The sequence below is a fragment of the Pelecanus crispus genome, chromosome 2 (genome assembly GCF_030463565.1).
Source record: "Pelecanus crispus isolate bPelCri1 chromosome 2, bPelCri1.pri, whole genome shotgun sequence".
NCBI lineage: Eukaryota > Metazoa > Chordata > Aves > Pelecaniformes > Pelecanidae > Pelecanus > Pelecanus crispus.
Genome location: NC_134644.1, coordinates 22,618,085 through 22,638,602, shown reverse-complemented (window position 1 = coordinate 22,638,602; position 20,518 = coordinate 22,618,085). Strand labels below are relative to the sequence as shown.

General features: G+C 37.7%; 1 protein-coding gene across 1 annotated transcript in view; it reads left to right on the top strand.

The window, feature by feature from the left end:
• The first annotated feature begins 865 nt into the window (after window positions 1–865).
• Window positions 866–20,518, top strand: part of MALRD1 (MAM and LDL receptor class A domain containing 1) — a 285,717-nt gene continuing 266,064 nt past the window's right edge. Inside the window, exons 1-6 of the mRNA XM_075728156.1 lie at window positions 866–1,028; window positions 5,203–5,343; window positions 10,070–10,164; window positions 10,243–10,404; window positions 15,189–15,282; window positions 19,684–19,827. Coding sequence (XP_075584271.1) covers window positions 866–1,028; window positions 5,203–5,343; window positions 10,070–10,164; window positions 10,243–10,404; window positions 15,189–15,282; window positions 19,684–19,827 — 799 coding nt within the window. The remainder of the gene's footprint in view (window positions 1,029–5,202; window positions 5,344–10,069; window positions 10,165–10,242; window positions 10,405–15,188; window positions 15,283–19,683; window positions 19,828–20,518) is intronic.

Sequence of the window (20,518 nt, the reverse complement as noted above, 5' to 3'; positions counted from 1 at the left end):
CAAAATCTGACTGTGCTTGTTTGTATGATCATATTGTTCATAAGAATTCAGATATGGGATCCTAGGTACCTCTAATTTTTTCCTAACCTTGGGAAACACTAGTAGTATCACACAAAATATGGGGGTTTTTTTTAGAAAATACAGGAATCTAGTAATTTGGAAAGTATTCATTAATAGCCAGTCCATTCAAGCATTTATGCAAATTGTGGTTGCAGATATGACTCCACTAACAATGGGGTAGTTTAAAGTAATTAAGTCATTATCTACAGTTGTTGCCCAAGTAAATAATAAATAGATACCATTTTCAACTGTTGGCATCATATGTCTACCGGCTCTGAAAATTCTAATTCTTTCCCTAGATCAGTCACTTAAAATCCCTTTGTTGCAAAATCAACTTTGATTTTCTCAACTGTTTTCTACATTTGATGCACAAACTATTCATAAGCTTTGTAAGCATTTGCAAAGTCCTTCTGAGAAAAGAGAGAACTTTATGATTGTTGGTCACTTAGTAATTCTACTCTGTTGTCCTGTTATTTTATTATATAATATATTTGCAAACTATTGGGCAATAATTCCAATCAGTAAGTTAATTATGTACACTTGACTTGCCTAGCATGCACCAAAATTTTAGTCATAAAACAATGTTATAATTCAGTTAAATATTATCCAAAGACACACCGGGTTGAAAGTCACTGCTTTGCAGAGACCTTATTTCCCTTAAGCCACAGATGCGGAAAGTGAGGTTCTAAAAACATCTTTCAGAGAGATGTGTGTAAACACAGCTTTTTCAAAGACACTTCGTGACCAATACTAGACAGTTAAAGTAATTCTTTTCCAAGTGAAAGTTTGGATAGTAACATAGCCCATGAACAGATTCATATTCTTCTGTGCATTATATTGCTATGCTCTCGTAGATACTCAGTCACCTACAGGAAGTGAGTGCCAACATGGTGATGGCGTCTCTGTTCTATCTGGGGAACTGTGTGTTGTCACCAACCAGCGTGGAGACAGCAGTGATGAGAAACAAGGTAAGTCTCAGCGGGCTTAATCATAAGTGGGATGTGGTTTGATAACTGAATATGGCAGCAGAGGCAACTAGGCGGGGATTATTTGTTATGTTACAAAAGTGTTTGGGAACTCTTTTTTTTTTTCCCCACCCTCTTCTTCATTTGACTTTCTAGCGCAATTTCTTCCTGCTTCAGTTTGATTTTTTTTTTCTGCTTAATTTTCAACCTCTGTACAGTGCAACTCTTTCATAAATCTTCATATGGTTATTATGTAGCAAAGCAAGTGTTTCCTCATCCACATAAATTCAACAGAGATTTAACAAGTATTACTTTTTTCCTTAACTGTGGTAAAATTGTTTGCTGAAATTTGGATTTCATCCAAAACACCTAGATCAAGGTATAAGCGACAACAGCATTTTTTAATTTTTTTTTTCAGTCTAGACAAGGGGGAAAATTTTCTTGAATTCATGAACTGATAATCCTAGCTTAATCTTTGTCACATTCAGAGGCTATGAATACAGTTGCTGCTGTTTCCCTTAAAGGAAAGATCTAAGCAGTGAGAGTGAATTTTAACTGTTAGTGTCTCAGTAAATTTGCATCAGAAATCTACTATTTCCAGAACACTGTAACACAAAATGATGCTGCAAATGGTTTAATACAATGCATACAATAGTTCTGCTCTTTGAGAATCATTGTTCTGGAGTGCAAAGAAGAGCTTGGATTTATCAAAACCTCTGATTTTAACTAAAGCTTATCTAAGTTCTTCCACTCACTGTGCAACAAAGGAAGGTACTATATTTGCTGGGTTTTTAAGGCTTAGCTTTAAATCTAAAGTAGATTGTTGTTAGATGAGCCTGTGTGTTTCTGTGTACACTGAAAAATGCTAATTAAAGCATGTTAGTGGTCATTGAATTCAGCTGAAATCTGTTAGAAAGAGCAGTAACTTAAATCCAGATTCCCCAAATTACAACTGTGTGCCCAGATACATGTTGATTTTCTTCTTCCAGTATGACTCCCTGTTTTATCCAAATACGATGCAGATATCTGTGTGGAACAGGAGTCTGGAATCAACTCTAGGTTACTTGATTTTTGTTCCTCTGCAAATAAGACAATTGTTAAGACTGTATTGGATATCAATACATTTTGTAACTTTATTTTGCTCTTCTAGAATGTATTAAATGCTAATGGCTGGAAATTATGCCTGTTGAATCCCCTGATGTGTAACCAAGACAGCTCAGGCTGGCATTTTTTTTATAATCACTTGCACAAGAGATGGTTATGCTACTTTTCACTGCATAGCCTTGAAATCCTCATTGTGCTTGGTCCTGGTTTCCCTAGAAAGAGCATTTCCTCCAGGCAGCACTTTCTATTATGATGGCAGAATATGCAGCAAGAGATGCATTCTTCCATTAATTTTTATGAAGGCTTTTTACACTTGTTTGTTGAGGGAATACTGATGTAGACAAATGCTTATAGGCAAATAGAGAAATTAAAGGTTGCTTCAAAGGCTAGTTTAGAAAAATGAGCCATGGGCTCTGTGAAAGACCTAAATACTAAATAATGTTGTATTTTAAGTATGGGTGAGCAGGAGGTGTGGAACTAGGCTCTGAGTGACAGGCTGTGGATATTGGGGCTGCTTGGATAATGCTCTGGATCACTCCAGGGGAGAAGTAAGGTGTCGGACATTAAGACACACATCAGGGTGTCAAACTGAAGATTCATCCTGCTGCCACCCACTCTTCTGATTTGGTATTATTGCAAAATTATTTTTCTACTTAGGTTTTAGCTCTCTGTTCTCATGTTTGTGACAGGTCCTTGCTGTTTTCTCTGAGCTCTACTCAGGTTTAAGGATGTTTCTGCACTGAAATTGCATCAAAGTTGGAATTTCAGATGATGTGTTTTTATTGTCATTTTGAACATCATATGTTGTTGGTTTGTGCTTTGCCACAGCATTAGAAAAGGAACCAAATAAACCCGACAGTCATTTTTTTATCTCCAAACTAGCATTGCAAAGTATTCACTAGGGGATGAAAGATAACTAACTACTCTTAAAAATATTTTGCTTCCAGAATATACCACACTGAGATTTTATACACGTAGACACTTGAAATAGAACCTTAAACTGTAGTCTGTTTCTGTGAGACTTGGAATTTTTCCTTAGAGATTACTTTAAATATTTGTTTTGTTCACTGGAAATTCTGCAAAAAAAAAAATATCTAGAACATGTCACACATTTCTGCCTTCTGTCCCTTTCTTCTTTAAGCAGTGACTTTATCTTTGTAAATCTATCTTCCAGCAAATTTACACTGGTTTGCTTTCAAGTTATGTTTTCTGTGAAAATGAATATTGCCTTGGAAAATAATCATGAATGATCAAGGACTTTTGTGGGTGTTGGTTTTTTTTTTTTAAATTTAAAAAGGTACTGGTCTTGCTATTTTGTACCTATTGATTTAAAAATGTTTTTTCAGCTATGAGAAAATTCCTGAGAAAATATTGAAAGTAATTTGGTGCATTTCATGTAATATGAAGCAGATATGCCTCAGCAATGTTTGTGCTTTTGAAGAACCACCAACATGCTTTTCAGCCACTTAAAGACCTAAGGAATAAAAGCGGCAATAAGAAGTTGATTGATGAATCAGCCAGTCTGCACATTAACTTGAGTCTGCAATGCTTACGTGAATTATATCTATTTTTCCCCTCTCTCACCTTATAATTAATTGTTGTAGTAAGCTAATGTGAATATGAAAGCCGTGAAATTGGACATCAGAGTGTGACTATAAACGCTGCAGTTGCAACTTTATTTAAAATGATTAGTGAACTGTGATAATATAGAATAGACCAAAAGCATTAGCAGGAGCCTAAAGTGAGCACCAATTTGAGTTGGAGCGTGAAGGCATTGTAGCTCTCATGTCTAACCAGATCCTGATTAGAAGGCAGAGTCTTAACCAATCCTCCTCTGTTGTGTAAGAGACAATGTAGGTGAACTGAAAGTTTCCACACAGTGCATGAAATGTGGAGACAGCCTGTCCTGGTTTTGGCTGGCATAGAATTAATTTTCTTCCCAGTAGCAGGCATAGTGCCGGCCATTCTGCTTGGGGTGAAGTTGCAATAAGCTTTACAGATTCATCTGCTTAGACCATTTTTTTTTTTTTTTAAATCCTTCCACCACTACAATAAGTGATTCAAGGAATGGGGCTGTCCAGCCTGTCAGGTACATGCAAGCTCTTTCATTCAGCTTGGATATGACACAAAGGGCTGTCTGACACCAGAGCAGAAACAAACAGCTGTCCCTCCATCCCAGTAAGCAATTATTTATCTGGTTGCATACCCACCTCAAATTTCCTGAATGAACTGGTACACCAAACTGGGTCCTGTACCAGAAAGACGTGTTCTGTCTCCCTTTTCTAACCTATGCTACCTTACAGAGGAATGTGGAAGGGGGAGAAGCAGTCCTTCCCCACAGGTTGCTATGTGCACTGGAAGAAATAAGGTCAGAGGAAAGGCAAATGAGGAGACTCTGTCATTCTAAGGGCTTGTTTCAGCTTTCCTCTAAACAATGTGGTAACTGCTTTAATGCAGCAGCTTAGTAAAGACAGTGAGCACTGGTAAAATTTGGAGTATGTCAGATGAGAGCCTCACCTTTCTGTTATTAGGCCCTGGAGGGTTTCTAGGAATGGGCTTATACCTGAAGCTCCTGAAAAATGTATGTTGCACAATGGTGAAATAAACAGTAGTGGAATAAAACAGTATTTTTGCTATCTGTCTGTTTCCTGGTGTTAAGTCTTTGTTTTTCTATGCAAGAACCATGGATAATCAGGAGATATATTGAAACTCTTCAGTGGATAGCTGCACTATATTTTAAGAACAACCTCTGTATATAAGCTGTGCTGGCTTGGACGGTTTCCTACATGTATGCAGCTACACAAATACTTATGAAGAAAAAATCGTATGTCATAGTGATATAATATAGATGGACTGGTTTGGTTTGGCAGGGGGGAGGGCTTGGTGGCTTGTTTTGTTCAATGTTCATTCTCTCTTGTCTTTCTTCCACTGCCCTGTTTCTTTTTGTTCATGATTTAAAAATTCTGGTGTTTCTTACTTTCCTTAGGAGGCTGTTCAGCAGGTGATGGTGAGAACATATCCGTTTGCTTCTGTGTTTGAGGTTTTAATTTTTTGTTTGTTTTCTTCATTTAAGGTTCCTCCTGTGAGAACTGTGATTTTGAAACTGATCTGTGCAAAGCTCTTCATGAATTGAATTTACAGTCTGGATGGATAAGAAGAAATGGTCGATCTGGCATGGGACCACCATACTCTGACCACAATGGGAATGACAGTGGTAAGAATCCTTGTGTTCTTTGAAGGAACCATGGACTCTTACAAATTGTGTAGCTCCCTATTTTATTTGCTTAATTCTACTAATTTCTTGATAGTTCAGTTGTATTCTGCCACATGTTTTCTGAGCACTTGTGTCCAGTTTTTAGCTGTTTGTAATTAAAATAACCCAGAATTCCAGAAAAAAAAAGACAATATTCTAGCAAGCAATTCTTGTCATCATGGAGGAATAAATAATCAGTCATCAGGAGTCACGTTTATCTACCTGAGTGACCTTTACGTCTTTTAGACATATTGGGTGATAATTTCAGTCTTGATGGTTGCAAAATTTAGAAATGAATATTGGTCCCCCATTTTGAGACATATTTTCATTTCTCTGGGCATTCATCAATACAAGAAGTGTGTGTATCTATTATCTGTGGCTAATATTACAGCTCCAAATATTTTGTGAGAAGATGACTTTGGATCTGGGGATGGGAAGAGCTTTGATAGCCTGTTTGAGCCAGCTCCTCTCTAAATCTTATTACAATTCCACTTTGCATCAAAGACTGTCCCACAACTAAGTCATTGATTGTCCCTGTCCACAGACAAAATATGTCCCTTACAGTTATCCAATTGCCAAGTGTCCTGGTTTCAGCTGGGATAGAGTTAATTTTCTTCCTAGCAGCAGGCATAGTGCTGTGTTTTGGATTTAGTAGGAGAAGAATGTTGATAACACGCTGATGTTTTTAGTTGTTGCTGAGTACTGCTTGTGCTAGTCAAGGACTTTTTCAGCTTCCCATGCTCTGCCAGGCGCACAAGAAACTGGGAGGGGGCACAGCCAGAATAGTTGATCCAGACTGACCAAAGGGCTATTCCATACCATATGACGTCATGCTCAGTATATAAACTGGGGGGGGTTGGCCAGGGAGCAGTGATCGCTGCTCGGGAACTGTCTGGGTATCGGTCAGCAGGTGGTGAGCAATTGCATTGTGCATCACTTGCTTCGTGTATCATTATTATTATCATTATTATACTGTTACTATTAGCATTACTATTTTACTTTATTTCAATTATTAAACTGTTCTTATCTCAGCCCAGGAGTGTTTCTCACTCTTACTCCTCCGATTCTCTCCCCCATCCCATCGGGGTAGGGGGAGTGAGCGAGCGGCTGCGTGGTGCTGAGTTGCTGGCTGGGGCTGAACGACAACACCAAGTTAACTCTGCTTTCCAAAACCTGGCTTCTTCCTTCTGTAATACGTTATTTTCTTCATACCTTTTTAGCTAACTTGATCCAAAATTTTTAGCTGCAGCAAGCCTTCTCCTGCTTTTCCAAGTTTCTAGAAGGCTTGTTTGTAAGAAAGCAAGTAAGGGGGGAAAGAATTTGATGGGGACTTCTAATCTCACAGTAAAGATATGAGCTGGTTGAAGTAATCGCCCCGAACTGTTTAATTCTCTTCACCATATTTTCCATTATTATCTTTCCTTTTATCTCCACCCACCCTCTCTCACCTCTCCTGTGCACAAGCAGTGCTGCAGCAGCCCTGAGAGCAAGAACCTGAAGGCAGGCATACAGCATTGGAGAGTGAACAGCAATATAACCTTATGTGGGACTAAAGCCTTGTTGTGAGACTGATTAGCCTGGGTGTTTTTCACCTCGTTCCAAACTGTGATTATCTTGGAGTGTGGAAATCTGTGCTGTTCTGAAGCAAGCAGCACCTCCTACACATTATGTAAGCCACCAAACAAGTAGAAGTTCCATATAATGATTAATGTGAATTAGTGGTTTAAAGGTGAGCACATGGAAAACTTGCTTAGAAATCAGCAAAATGGAAATGGCACAAAACTTCATAAAATCTTCATTAAAATAAACAAAAAAACCCCTTCTACTTTTTCTTGCAAGTTCTCATTCCACAGCTGACAATTTTCATGATGCTCTGTAATTAGGAAACTTTATCCATGTGATGTGCTTCTAACAACTTCATATTTTGTCTGTGTGTAGCATACAAGCACATCCTGCTGTGTCTACTATGGTCCTGAAAAGAAGGCTGTTCTTAAATAAATTTTGATGTTAACACAAAAATTTGAGTAACTATCAAACCTTTTTCATAAACAAGTTTGATTTCAAGTATATAAGTTGTGAAACACTTTATCTTTAAAATAATAACAGCTCTTCTCATCAAGAAGCAGATAAAAGACAAATACTATGGAATAAAAATATAGCTAACTTGGCTAGAATGAGAATTAATTAACCAGGCAACAGTCTTGCTCTAGTTGAAGTTTCTAGGGTTTGTGCTTGATTGGTAGTATACACCACATCAGGATGTAGCAAAGACCTGAAATAGATTCTTGCTTATAAGCAGTAAAAAAGTTACCCTTATCTTGTGAAAAACCATGGCGAGGGGAAAACTTGACTTATGCAGACACCCAAAGCCAGCAAAAGATTGAGAATCATCAAATTCAAGTGCTTGTTGCAGAGGAAGCACACTGTTCAGTCACCTGTATATTCCCATTGACTTGTTTTGGGTGCTTAGTCACCTTTGTATCTGCCAGGTCTGAATTGTGCGGTAGCCGTATTAAACTAAGTTATTTTGATCAGATAACAGAAAGCTTGAATACCTGTACTTATTCAGCTTTCTGAGAGGCTGTGTACTCAGATCTGTGAACTGAATGGCTGAGGAGATTTAAATGTATTTGGTTATTTCAGTTTTCTACCTGGAGAATGGCTAAACTGTACTTTCATTTTCTGAATGCTGGTTCTAATTGCCTGCGAAATATTTATCTCCTTATGGCAGCTATTCAAGTTTTCCCACTGCTGGTGACTCAACAGACTGTGTAATCAGCTTTATGTTGGTTCCTGCCTAAAGACCAGAATTTATATTGTATGGTGACAATTGAGCAGAGCATGCTCTATGGCAGAGTATTAAAGGGAAGAGTTCCTGCCATCAGGATAAGTAATTGCACACACATTAGTAGAAGAGCAAAGATCACTTGGTGGATGTAACTCCTTTGAAGATTTATATAATCATTTACTAGAACCCAACATGTTTTTTTAGCTCTGTCTGTTCTCATGGTTCTTATTTTCACTGAAAATGTAGTTGAACAGAGTAGTGACAACCACTTTAAAAAAAACCCACAAAACAAAATACAACCTGTTTTTACTAATCGAAACCTGTTGTCTATGCAGAGGTTTAATCTAAAATCACTGTTCAAAGAATTTCTTAAAATTACTATTTCTGCCCCATCTGTTTAAGACTTAAAACTCCTGTGACGGGTGAAATCTGACCTTGTTTATGAGTCTTAGATACATTTATCTTTAGGGAACTAAAAGAAAAAAGTTCAAAATTTTATGGAAGTTAAACCAATGAAACAGATTGGAATCAGGGATAGGACTCTGCTGAGGCACCAAGCCATCTGTTGTGGGTAGGAAGAATATCCTTACAGCTGGCAGGCTCTGAAAGTGCTGCCTGACCAGTCATGAAAGGCCTAAAACCTAGAGGGAGGATGACCACTGCTCTGGTAGCAGGCTGCAAAATGCTTCTCTGTGGGGGACTGCTCAGCTGGCTCCAGCACTGAGCTAGTCTTATGGTCCTTTGTCAGTGACTCCAGTTGCAGGCAAAGATGAGAAGTCAAGGTGGGCAGGTTAATAAAGAAGTATTTAGATGTTCCTATATATCATCTGCTATTTGGTTTCTGTAGTAATTTTTATTTTTAGGACTTTTTTTTTTTTATTCCTTCAGTCCCACTTGTCTTTTTTCTCCTTCATCTCTCTTTCCTTTCATTTATGTGTTAATATCAGAGGGCAACTGTTTACCTGACATTGCTTCGAGTTTGGGAAGGAGAGAAGGGAAAGGAATCAAAAAGAAATAAAAGTAGGTTGAGTTCCCCTCCCCTCCCACCTCCCCTCACGTCCTTTAACATCTAACACTTCTGAAATCTTCACGTTTGGGAAGAGTCAAATTTTGACTAGCGTTATTTAATATCCTAAAATAGGGTGGTCTGAAACACTACTGTCAAGAAGACACATAATCAGTCAAAAGGCATAGCAACAACCATATTTCACTGACTCTTGTTGAGCTGTTACGCTTTCAAGTAAAGCAATGTTTTAATTTGGACTTGTTTTGTAAATGGGAAGATAATGGTATCTTTAATGGTAGCGCGGAGATTCTGAAGACAACCCCTTATGTTGAGAGCGTGTGCAGGTATACCATAACTTCCTCTCTGCAGTGAGGCAGTTTTCTGAGCAGCCAAAAACCAGATCTATATCCTGTGGAACAGAGGAACACCATAGCCTCCTCTCCCATCTTCCACCACCTCCTTAAAGACTTGAACTGTTGTAATAAATCTGTATTGTTGGTCACAACAGTTTGTTGTTTAGGCATGAAATATGTGATCTATTCAATAATTGGAGTTTAAGCTCTTAGACTAACTCAGCAAGCTGATCATACTTTGTCCCAAAATTTTGCACTTACTAATTCAGTATTCAAGCCATCAGCACATGAAACATTTTGGAACTGTACTTGAAACTTCAGCAGGAATGTGGAGCAATACTACGTCAATAATTAATATGAACAAAAGCTTGGCACACAATGGCTATAAGTGTGATATGAATCTTACCTGGGGAAAAACTTCTAGTTGGCTCTTGAAGTATTAATTCATATCTGTGTGTATGCCTCTTCTTGTTTTACTCTTATATTTTATATAACTTTTCTCCAAGCTTCTAAGATTTCTTTTTTTATTCCTTTTAATAGCTTATTTCCTCTCATTGTCTTCTGAAATGCGATCCTCTTCTGCAACTTTAAGGACCAATGTTTTCCTTCCAACAGATGAAGAACACATTTGCCAGGTATTTTGATGCATAGTCCTTGTATTTCATTGCTTGTCATAGTACGTCCCTGGAATAATGAGACCTTTTTTGTCCTAGATTACATTTCATTATTGGATCAGTCAAATGAGTGGAACATTGATGGTGGGGCTTCAAAAGCACTCTGAAGATACTATTACAAACATCTGGCAAGTTTCAGGAGAACTGCAAAATCAGTGGAAAGCAAATACCATCTCAATAAATAGCACTGAAAAATATGAGGTTGGTAAATTGAGGTGACTATAAATTGCATTTGTTAAATGGTTTATAAATTGTGGGGTTTTTAATAAAACTAAATATTTTGTAAATGGAAAGCATTATCATAAGATAAAAGAGAGAAGCCGTTTGGAAGTTCATAGCTGGCATTAACAAATACTGCCTGTTCTTATCTCTTGGTGTTAAAACTAATGCCAAACCTTACTTAAACTGTGCATGTGTCTTAAATAAAACAATCAGTCTCTTTGCATCATAAATTATCTACCTGTCCATAGAGGTTATATAATCAGGATCTTAACTTTCAATATAGTATTCCCTTAGCCTCAATCTAACCGTACCAATAAACTCAAGGTTTAATTTATATAGGAAATACCATTCTGTACCATAAGATACTGTTCCATAGGGATGTTTCAGGTGACAAATAATGTACTTAACTATTCATTGTAGCCTTGAGCTTTTGTCAAGGAACACATGCATATGGTTTTATTTCGCTCAAAGCTGCTGAAAACCAATGCAAGTCTCATAGGCTATTTAAATGTTTTTACATGCGCATTTACACAAAACATTAGCACAGTAACTGTAACTTAGGGCTATAATATCGTGTGGATGATGTATACTCACTGTTATGCATAATACTGAAGGGAAAGTGGGGAGCGGAAAAGAAAATCATAGGCGTTTCCTCCTGCAGTAGTTACTGTGAAAGGTTGGTAAGCATACAAACCTGAAGGCATGAGAGCACAATCTCATGTCAATAAACCATATGAGTAACATAACTACTTGACTTGCAGAGGCAACATTGTGCTAAAGCATTCAACGAGATCTGGATTTTTGAAGTAATACTTGCCCGCTCAACCCTGACTGAGCATGTATGTTACAAAATACCTGTACCTAACTCAACACAAGTATCAATGTTGTTGCTTGTCAACATCTTACCTCTACCTGATATGAGTGTATGTACAACAAACTGAGATTGTACCAGAAAGGTTTACTTCTAGATTTACTTTTTCATCCTTCATATTGTTTAGAAAATTGAATCTGGGAATGGTTAATATGATATGGCATCTTCTTCCTCTAAATTGCTGAATCAAATCCTGATGAGATTGTTGCTTGCAAACCTTGTTATCCTTTGGCCTCTATAAAGTGAACTGATGGGCACAGTCCAGCTTTAAAGAGGCATGTGTCAAACTTAGTGCAGTAATCATTACAATTGACTAAAGAAATGTAGTTGGGCACTCGCCAAACCTAGAGCCTGAAGCTGAGTAAACTTTCTTCTTTGCATATTTTGCCTCCAGTGATGACTTGCAAGATCGCTGGTCGTGCAAGTGAATGCAATTCACTTGCTCTTTCGCACTTTTTCTTTTGATATGGCAAGATCTTTAGCCTACAGGGCTACCTATAGCATTTTTCAAGACAAAATTTTGATGATTACAGTTTCTATGGAAAAAAAAATGGATGGGGGAAAAAAAGTACTTTTTTTTGGGTGTAGAAATATCTTTGAAATAGGGTGCTTGAGTATTTTTGTCAATTTTGCAAGCACACTTGAAGTGAGATTTTAATTAAAATCAGTCTCTGCCACTTGTTTTCTTTGCTCATTTTGACATTGCCTATTTAATAATTTCGTCTCTTCCTACTGAAAAAAAAAAAAAGTCTTGATTATCTTTATGGGATAGGGGATTTGGTTTTGTCTTTCAAAAATCTCCACCTGTAAGGAATTCTGAAATACAAAGATTACCACTGCTTTAATTACTCAACACATGACAAGCTCTGTATGTCTGTTTTGGCTGGGTTTTTGAGAACTGTATCATGGTTTGCTCTCCTAAACTACTTTCCCCCTGTTCTACTGAGAACAAATTTCTGTCTCACAGACTTCATTAAGTTCTGGGCTTGGGGTTTGCTTTTGTCTTCATGACTGATTCCTGTGTTTTACCTCGGGTTTTGCTGCTGCACTGGGAATCTGTCCCCACGGCTGCAGTTGTGGGGGAAGCTCAGCCTGTGTTAGATCGCACCTACATTCCCAGTACAGCTTTCCTTGCCACTAATGGGGCTGCAACATTAATTTGTTCTGATGGCCATAGACGTTGCATATTTAGGCAGCACTTGTTAATTACAGTTATGAGCAAATAGTGTCATTAAGTAGACATTTTCATTACTGAAGGAGCTCAAGGCTTTGTGTGAGAGGGAAAACTGAACAATTTCTTGATCAAATAAATGTGGATGGGAGTCAGTTTGGTTATTGTTGGACTGAACTCCTCAGGGGAGGGTATCTGTGCCAGATAAAGCCCAGGTAATCTTTTTTTAGACCCGAGAGCAGCTGAAGGCATCTAACATAATTTCTGTCATATGGAAGTGAGGAAGTTAAGACACAATGAAGAAAAGAATAAAACTGACACTCTTCTGGAGAGATGGGTTCAGAGTTGCAGCACTGACTCTGCTCCTAGATCAGTCGGTAGTAAACCTTTCAGAGACTTCAGAGCATCTGACTCCCCTCCTGTAGTCAAATGCTTTTAAATAGAAATAGCTGTTTTCTTTTATCATTGGAGAAACTTCTCTGGCTATTCAGAATACCAGGATCTGTTGAATGTCTACAACATCAGCCAGGAGGGACCTCTTTGTAGAGACATTGATAACATATACATTTAAAGCAAGCTTCTTAAATCCATGCTTTTGATTATATTGACCAAGTAAACAAACTGTTCATGAGTTTGGAGGAAACACAAGTTGTTAAATATTTTGTGTGCTCCAACGGAATATGAACTTGAAGCCACCTCTGATTTTGCGCCAGCAAAGTGAGATAGCACCTCTTTAGCATTGTCTAAATCACTTTGTCTCACTTAAAAGTAAAATCTATGAAGCCTTAACTGCAAGCTATATAGAAATATATATTATAAATGAAGTTGTTAATAACTAGATTTTGACTTCACAACAAAAAATCACTGTGAGAAGGTCAAATACTTGTCAAATCCTTGATAATAAATAATATTTCTTGTGTTTCTAATTGCAAAAGAGTGCACTGGATTGTTTTAGAACCTTATCTGAAACCATGTAATCATAGAAATGGACAACATGAATATGCTATCTGTCCTTTTATTGGTGATGTCACCAAAGTACACGTTAACTATACATGTTGTTGCAGCAACATTCAACAATTCGAAATATTGTTTTCTGAAATATATCAAATCAACAAGTCTCCAGGGTACTGCATGTCAGTCATATAAATATATTATTGAATGTGTTATGATGCCATAAATGTTTAGTGTTATTCTTTCCAAGTAGACATCATCTACCATCCAAGAAATACATCATTATATCAAAAGAATTCCAAACATTTCTGGATTTCAATCAACTGTATTCTTTCCACTGTGCTACAGCTGATCAAAATAGTATGAACACACAGGGTGATATTATTTCTTAACAATATTATATTAGAAAATGCAGTTGTCCATGTGTCTGCTAACAATGGTCTTATAATAATTGCCAGAGAAAGTGGTTACTGGCCATCCTTCTCTTTACTTTGTTTAAAAACAAAAATTAAATATCTGTATACGTGTGTGTGTGTATATAAACAAACTAGACATGGATTTCTCACTGGTGATACAGCAGATAACATTACACCTCTCTCTGGACGTATAATGCCAAGATAATTTGTCTTTCCAGGCTGCCACACTTCTTGTGCAGGTCAACTACAGCTTCAGAAAAACAAACACACACACAAAACCCCATAAACTCCACACCCAAAAAACCCTCTACTCATAACATAATGGTCATATCCTTGGCTGAGTTGTCTCATCTATCTTGTACATTGGAATACTGTATTTTTGATGCTAATTTATAGGATAAATGCAGGTTTTCTGCTATAATCTCTTAAACTATGCACAAAATTGCCCCGAACCGTAAAGGTAATATTTGAAAACATTATCTAGCTAACTCTGTACATTCACTATTAGGAGGTAGAATGTACCTCTAGGTAGATTGTGCCTCCAGGACTCTGGAAAACCCTGGAGCTGTAACATCCCAAGATATGGCTAGGGAATAATTTAAGGAATGTTATTCATACGATTGATTTGTTGGGTTGTTTTGATTTGTGTGGTTTTTTGTTGGGTTTTCTGAAGGACTGTGGTTGATCAGTCCCCTTCTACATCATTGCAGAAAAACTGTGGTAGTCTCTACATTTACAAATGTAGATTGAAACCTGCACTTAGGATGGAAATGTAAAATATTTGTAACTTGCGTATAGAAGACTTTGTTAGGAGAAACAAAAAAAAAACCCAAACCCCACTGTTGTAACATTAGAGCAGAACAACAGTTGACCAAGTACTTCTCAAGGTTTGTTTTGGCTAAAATCTTGGTGAAAGGCTTCTGACTAATTGTGTTTGTTGCTCTGACTTTGCTCCAGGTCTCTGACAAATTCTGAAAACAACCAGAAAAGGCTCACGTTTCCAGTCTCTGGTGGAATAATGGCTTGATAAAACACAAAATCACTTCTATTTCTTAACTGTTGTGATCCTTGCTTAGATTTTAATGTATTTTATTGTGGTTTTCAGATACTTCTTGTTAAATGCTACTTCACTCTTGAGTAAGATGGTTAGACTATATATGTGTGTTGACAAGCCACAGATATGTGAAAAAGCCAGGATGGTAATCCTCCAAAATTGTTAAGTGCATGATTTGAGTACTCATATTTCTCATAGAAATTCTATGGACTAGACTGGTGTGTCTTGGAAAGTTTTTTTTCTCTTGTCTGTGACACTGGTGAATGCCATTTCTTGTTGATTTGCTGTTAATCTCTGCAGGTCATCTTTTGGGGGATGGTGGAGACCCAGAGACAAGATGAAACTGTTGCCATTGATGATATTACTTTTAGTGAAGGATGTTCTCTGGCATGTGGTAAGAATACCTTTTTTTCAGGAGACAGATCCTTTTACTTTGTCTTTCCCTTGGATTAGAAGAGAAAACACAAAGGAAAGCCTTTTGGTATTCAAAGGCTTTCTTAACTCCATAAGTGTTTTCATCTGGCTCATTTTCATTCCTTTAAACCATCATCTGTCTTATCACATCTAAACACAGTTACAAAGAATGACAATAAGTACCTTAAGAAATCTGGTACAGTGTAAATGTAGCTTCCTGCAGCCAGGAGAGCACTAAGGACTCAGTGGGCAGAAAAGATCTACTGGTTTTGGCCAAAGAATTGATGTATTCAGCCAGCTCAGGAAAAGCTTTGGAGCTGACTTTAGGGAGCTTTCCAAGCCACTTGTGCACATTTTTAAACACATGAAGTTCCTGATCCTCAGCTGTGTAGTGGGGCTATTTTGTCCTGCTCTGTTACATCCAAGAGCTGTAATGTCAGGCGAGTCAGCTCTGCAGCCAGACCATCCCTGCATGTTGCAATTCTTTAGGAAAACATTTCCTATTTCTCTTTTCAACACAACGTATTTTCATGGGAAAGGAATACTACCAATCCTAGCATAAATTAGATTTCTTGCTGCTCTGTATTACACAAGAAGATTGCACTGTGGCATCTATGTCACATCCTCAGGTGAGCACAGTCCTGATTCAGAGCTCCTCCTTTTGTTTTCCTGCCTCTGAGTCCCAGCACAGGCACTGAGGGTTCAGTTCGGTCTTTAAATTTAACTTGAGGTATGGAATGCAGTATTTGACACAGAACAAGCTAGGTTACATGATTGGGTTTGTGTACTGTGGTCTAAAATAAAGCTCTCTAGATTTCCCAGTAGGAAAAACTATTGAAAATAGATGCACATGGTTATTAACATATTAGAGTGCTGAGCGATTGTTGGCAGATCATAGTAAAGCAAGATACAAATCCTAATGTAATGATTCAGGCAGGCATATAGATTTATTTCAAAGGGGATCTACACCAGGGAAATGAAGTTTCAGGTAACTAAACTTGGTCATGTAAGTCTCTTCACGTTTCAACTTTCTTACAGTAGAAAAATATAGAAGCAAATATTACATAAATATTTTCATGTGAGGGTCCATCTCGCTTTTCTATTTTGTGGAGGTTTTCTAGCAATACTACTTAAATGAGCAACGATGCTAATTTAAAACTTTGGGCATACTTGTCTATGAACTCAGGTAAGTTTGCAATGTGCTGCTTTGAAAAAATGAATTTGAAACTGACAATGAAAGAAGGACAGATGTGTGATTCTCCCAACTTCTTTCTGTTCCTTGGAGGATTTCTGCAGATGAAAGGGCAGGTTTAAAATGGAAAAGAATGCAATTAGTTTCTAGCAACCTGTATAATTGCTTAACCTGTTCCCGCAGGAGGATATAAATCTCTCTCTACAAATATATTTGCTTTTTTCATAAACAAAGTGCTTCTAAAGCAAACAAAAATGAAAAAAAAATCAGCTATACAGGTGAAATACTGTCTCAGAGATGAAAAAAATCAAAATTGAAACAGAAACAGTGTGTACTCACCACTTATAAATATAGGTCATAAACTTACCTTACATGGCAGCTGTTGCAGTATATATTGTAGCATACAGATTGAGCTGCTGCACTGTTAAGTACCTCAGGTATATTCTAATAAAAGCCACTTCTTATCCTGTGCTTCCCCATTAGGAAAAGTCAGCTTCATTAAGCGACACCTAGACTGCTCACAGCAGCCAAAACCAGGGTCAAAGTATCTTAATTTTCTCCCTGAAAGAGGAATTTTACTACTGAATATTTTTCAATAATTAAAACAAAAGGTCAGATTAATGGTTGTTTGGATTTGAAATATTTTTTTCTGTAGGCCTTATGAAATGTCTGGATAAGAAGATTTTAAATGAAGACCACTTTAATTGCATGAAATTTGTAGTTAAAATTTGCATTTTTAATGTACCCTTCATGATTTTGAGTCTCAGTGTAAACCCTGACATGCTGCAGAATTAAGAGCTGGAAAATGGGTGTTTTGTCCCAAAAGACTGAGATTATTGTCAAAACAAACAACCAACCCCAGAAATATTTGCAACTAAATTAAAAAAATGCAAAAAGAATCAAAATATTTTGTTTCAATAATTAAAGTGTTTAAAGAAGAGCTTGTTTCCTTTTGAGTGTACTTGCAACTTTTTTCAAATGTTGAAATTCAACAAAACCCATTCTTTTCTGGACCGTTCTGGAATTTTGCATTTTCCATGGAAAATAACTTTTCCACAAGCTCTTCTCACTTAATACACATGGTTTGAAAAAATTGTACATGTTTATGCAACACTGGAACAAGGAAGAAATGAGAGGTTTGTAGCATCAGTCGGACAGGACATTTCACTGAGATGTCAGTTATGTGAAAAACACAGTAACTCTGAGATGCAGTAGACAGTAATGTCTATGTATACTGACATAAAATTGTTTCCCCCATACACTTAGGAATCTCCATGTTTTCTCTGAGATACCCTGACTGGTATTTAAAAGTCTGTTTTAACCAGAAGATTACCTTTCCCCTGCAATAATATTAAGAAATGGAACTTCCATTATCATAGTGTAAACCTGCGTAAAATCATGGCTTACTTTCTGTAGCTGTTATGAATTACACAAAATTTTGCAGTTACTATCTGGCATCTCAAGCATCATAGAATCATAGAATCACAGAATGATTTGGGTTGGAAGGGACATTTAAAGATCATCCAGTCTAACCCCACTCACATAGGCAGGGATGTCTTGCATTAGATCAGGTTGCTCAAAGCCTTGTCCAACATGACCTTGAATACTTCTGATGATGGGGCATCCACAACTTCTCTGGGCAACCTGTTCCAGTGTCTCGCCACCATCACTGGAAAAGTTTTCTTCCTTATAGGCAATTTAAATCAACTCTCTCTCAATTTAAAACCATTACCCCTTGTCTTGTCACTACAGACCTTGGTAAAAAGCCTCTTCCCATCTTTCTTATAAACCCCCTTTAAGTATTGAAAGGCAGCAAGGTCTCCCCAGAGCCTTCTCCTCTCCAGGCTGAACAATTCCAACTCAGCCTTTCTTCATGAGAGAGGTGTTCCAACCCTCTGATCATTTTTGTGGCCCTCCTCTGGGCCTGCTCCAACAGGTTCATGTCTGTCTTATTCCAGGGACCCCAGAGCTGGATGCAGTACTCCAGGTGGGGTCTCATGAGTGCAGAGTAGAGGGGAAGAATCACCTCTGTTGACCTGCTGGCCACACTTCTTTTTATGCAGCCCAGCATGCGATTGGCTTTCTGGGCTGCAAGTACCCATTGCCAGCTCATTTCCAATTTTTCATCCACCAGTATCCCAAAGTCCTTCTCAGCAGGGCTGTTCTCGATCAATTAATCCCCCAGTCTGTACTGATAGTGGTGATTGCCCTGACGCATGTGCAGCACTTTGCACTTGGTCTTGTTGAACCTCATGAGGTTCACACGGGCCCATCTCTCCAGCTTGCCGAGGTCTCTTTGGATGACATCTCATCCTTCTGGCATGTCAGCTGCACCACTCAGCTTGGTGTCATCTGCAAACTTGCTGAGGGTGCACTCGATCCTCCTGTCTACATCACAAAGAAAATAATTAATAGTATTGGTCCCTGTATTGACCCTTGAGGGATAAAACTCGTTATTGTTTTCCAAATGGACATTAAGCCATTGACTGTAACTCTTTGGACATGGCCATCCAGCCAATTCCTTATCCATCCTGCAGTCAACCCATCAAATCCATATCTCTCCAATTTAGAGGCAAGAGTGTTGTGGGGGACCATATCAAAGGCTTTCTAGAAGTCCAGGTAGATGACAACTATAGCTCTTCCCTTGCCCACTGATGCTGTCACTCTATTGTAGAAGGCCACTAAATTACTCAGGCATGATTTGCCCTTAAAAAGTTCTTGAAAATAGGTGGTGATGTATTCAGAAACTTTGTGGTTCTAAGAAAAAGCATTCTATTGCAATTATTATGGAGATGCTGCTGAGTTTAAATTCTCAGTTAAAAGTGATTTTTCTGTAGCTATCATCTAGAAAAGTAAATAGGTATTTCTTGTTCTGACATGCCATTTTTTTGTTTCCTGGTAACTGTCTCTGCAGAAGTGAATTCATGAAGGCTGCAATGACTGGCTAACATAAATACCATTCCATTGCTTTGAAAGAAGCATCCATCTTTAGGGAATGATATTTTTTTTAATGGTATTGTTAAAGATAGCAACCTGAAATACTAGACAGCACTCAGTGACACACAGTGCTTTTGAAGTAACCAGAGACAGAAATGTTGTCAAATAGTTTAGTAAGCATATGTTTCTAATAGGAAGTAGTGTCATAAATAATGACTTCTTAAGAAGTGATAGTTTTTCTTTGTATTTTAGCACCGCAGACTTCCAGTTTTGAGCTTGACATGTGTGAGTGGCATTCAGGTCAGCCGGCTAAGCCTGCTATGTGGACACGACTGCAAGCTGGGCACAAGATTGCCTCCTGTTCCTTCCTGAAAGACTGGAGCAACAATACTGAAGGTGAGAAATTTAAGTTAATGCACAATTACTAGCTGTCATGAAGAATATGGTGCATTTTAGGACAAGGTGGTGACCCAATGTAGAAACAGGAGAAAAACATGAAAAGTAATTGACAAAACCATGAAAGTAATTGTATGTATTTTGTACTTAAACTAGCTTTTGCTTTGACCATCTAGTAAGGGCGCTGTGAACAAAGGTGCTGGAAAAGCATGAAAGATTGCAATGTAAGAATTCCCATATAAACTAATAATTGATTTATTCTCCAGTTAATTCTTTGTGTGAGATCTATGCAACAAGTTGGTGAAGCTAAATTAAATCCATCTAAGCCCACAGACCTTGTGTGTGTTTTTTCTCTTTGGTTTTGACACTTGGCAGTTTTACTTGTGTAGTACTACTATGTTTGAGCATACAGTCAGGAATTTCACTTCAAACCTTTAATTAGGGGAGCTGTAGAGAAACATTTATTATACAAAATAGTTTATTACTCTTAAACACCATAAAAGTTATCCAATTGCAATTTTTGGAAGTAAAGAGCAGTACTTGTTTTTGAAGTCACTGTGTAGTACTTGTCTATGGGTTTATGGGAAAGGTTTTAGAAAGCTTAATAGATATAAATGTCTAAGTGTTGTAATGTGAAATAGAATCTCCTTGCCAGCTAAGTGTTTAGCTTGTCTACTGAGACTCCCTTCAA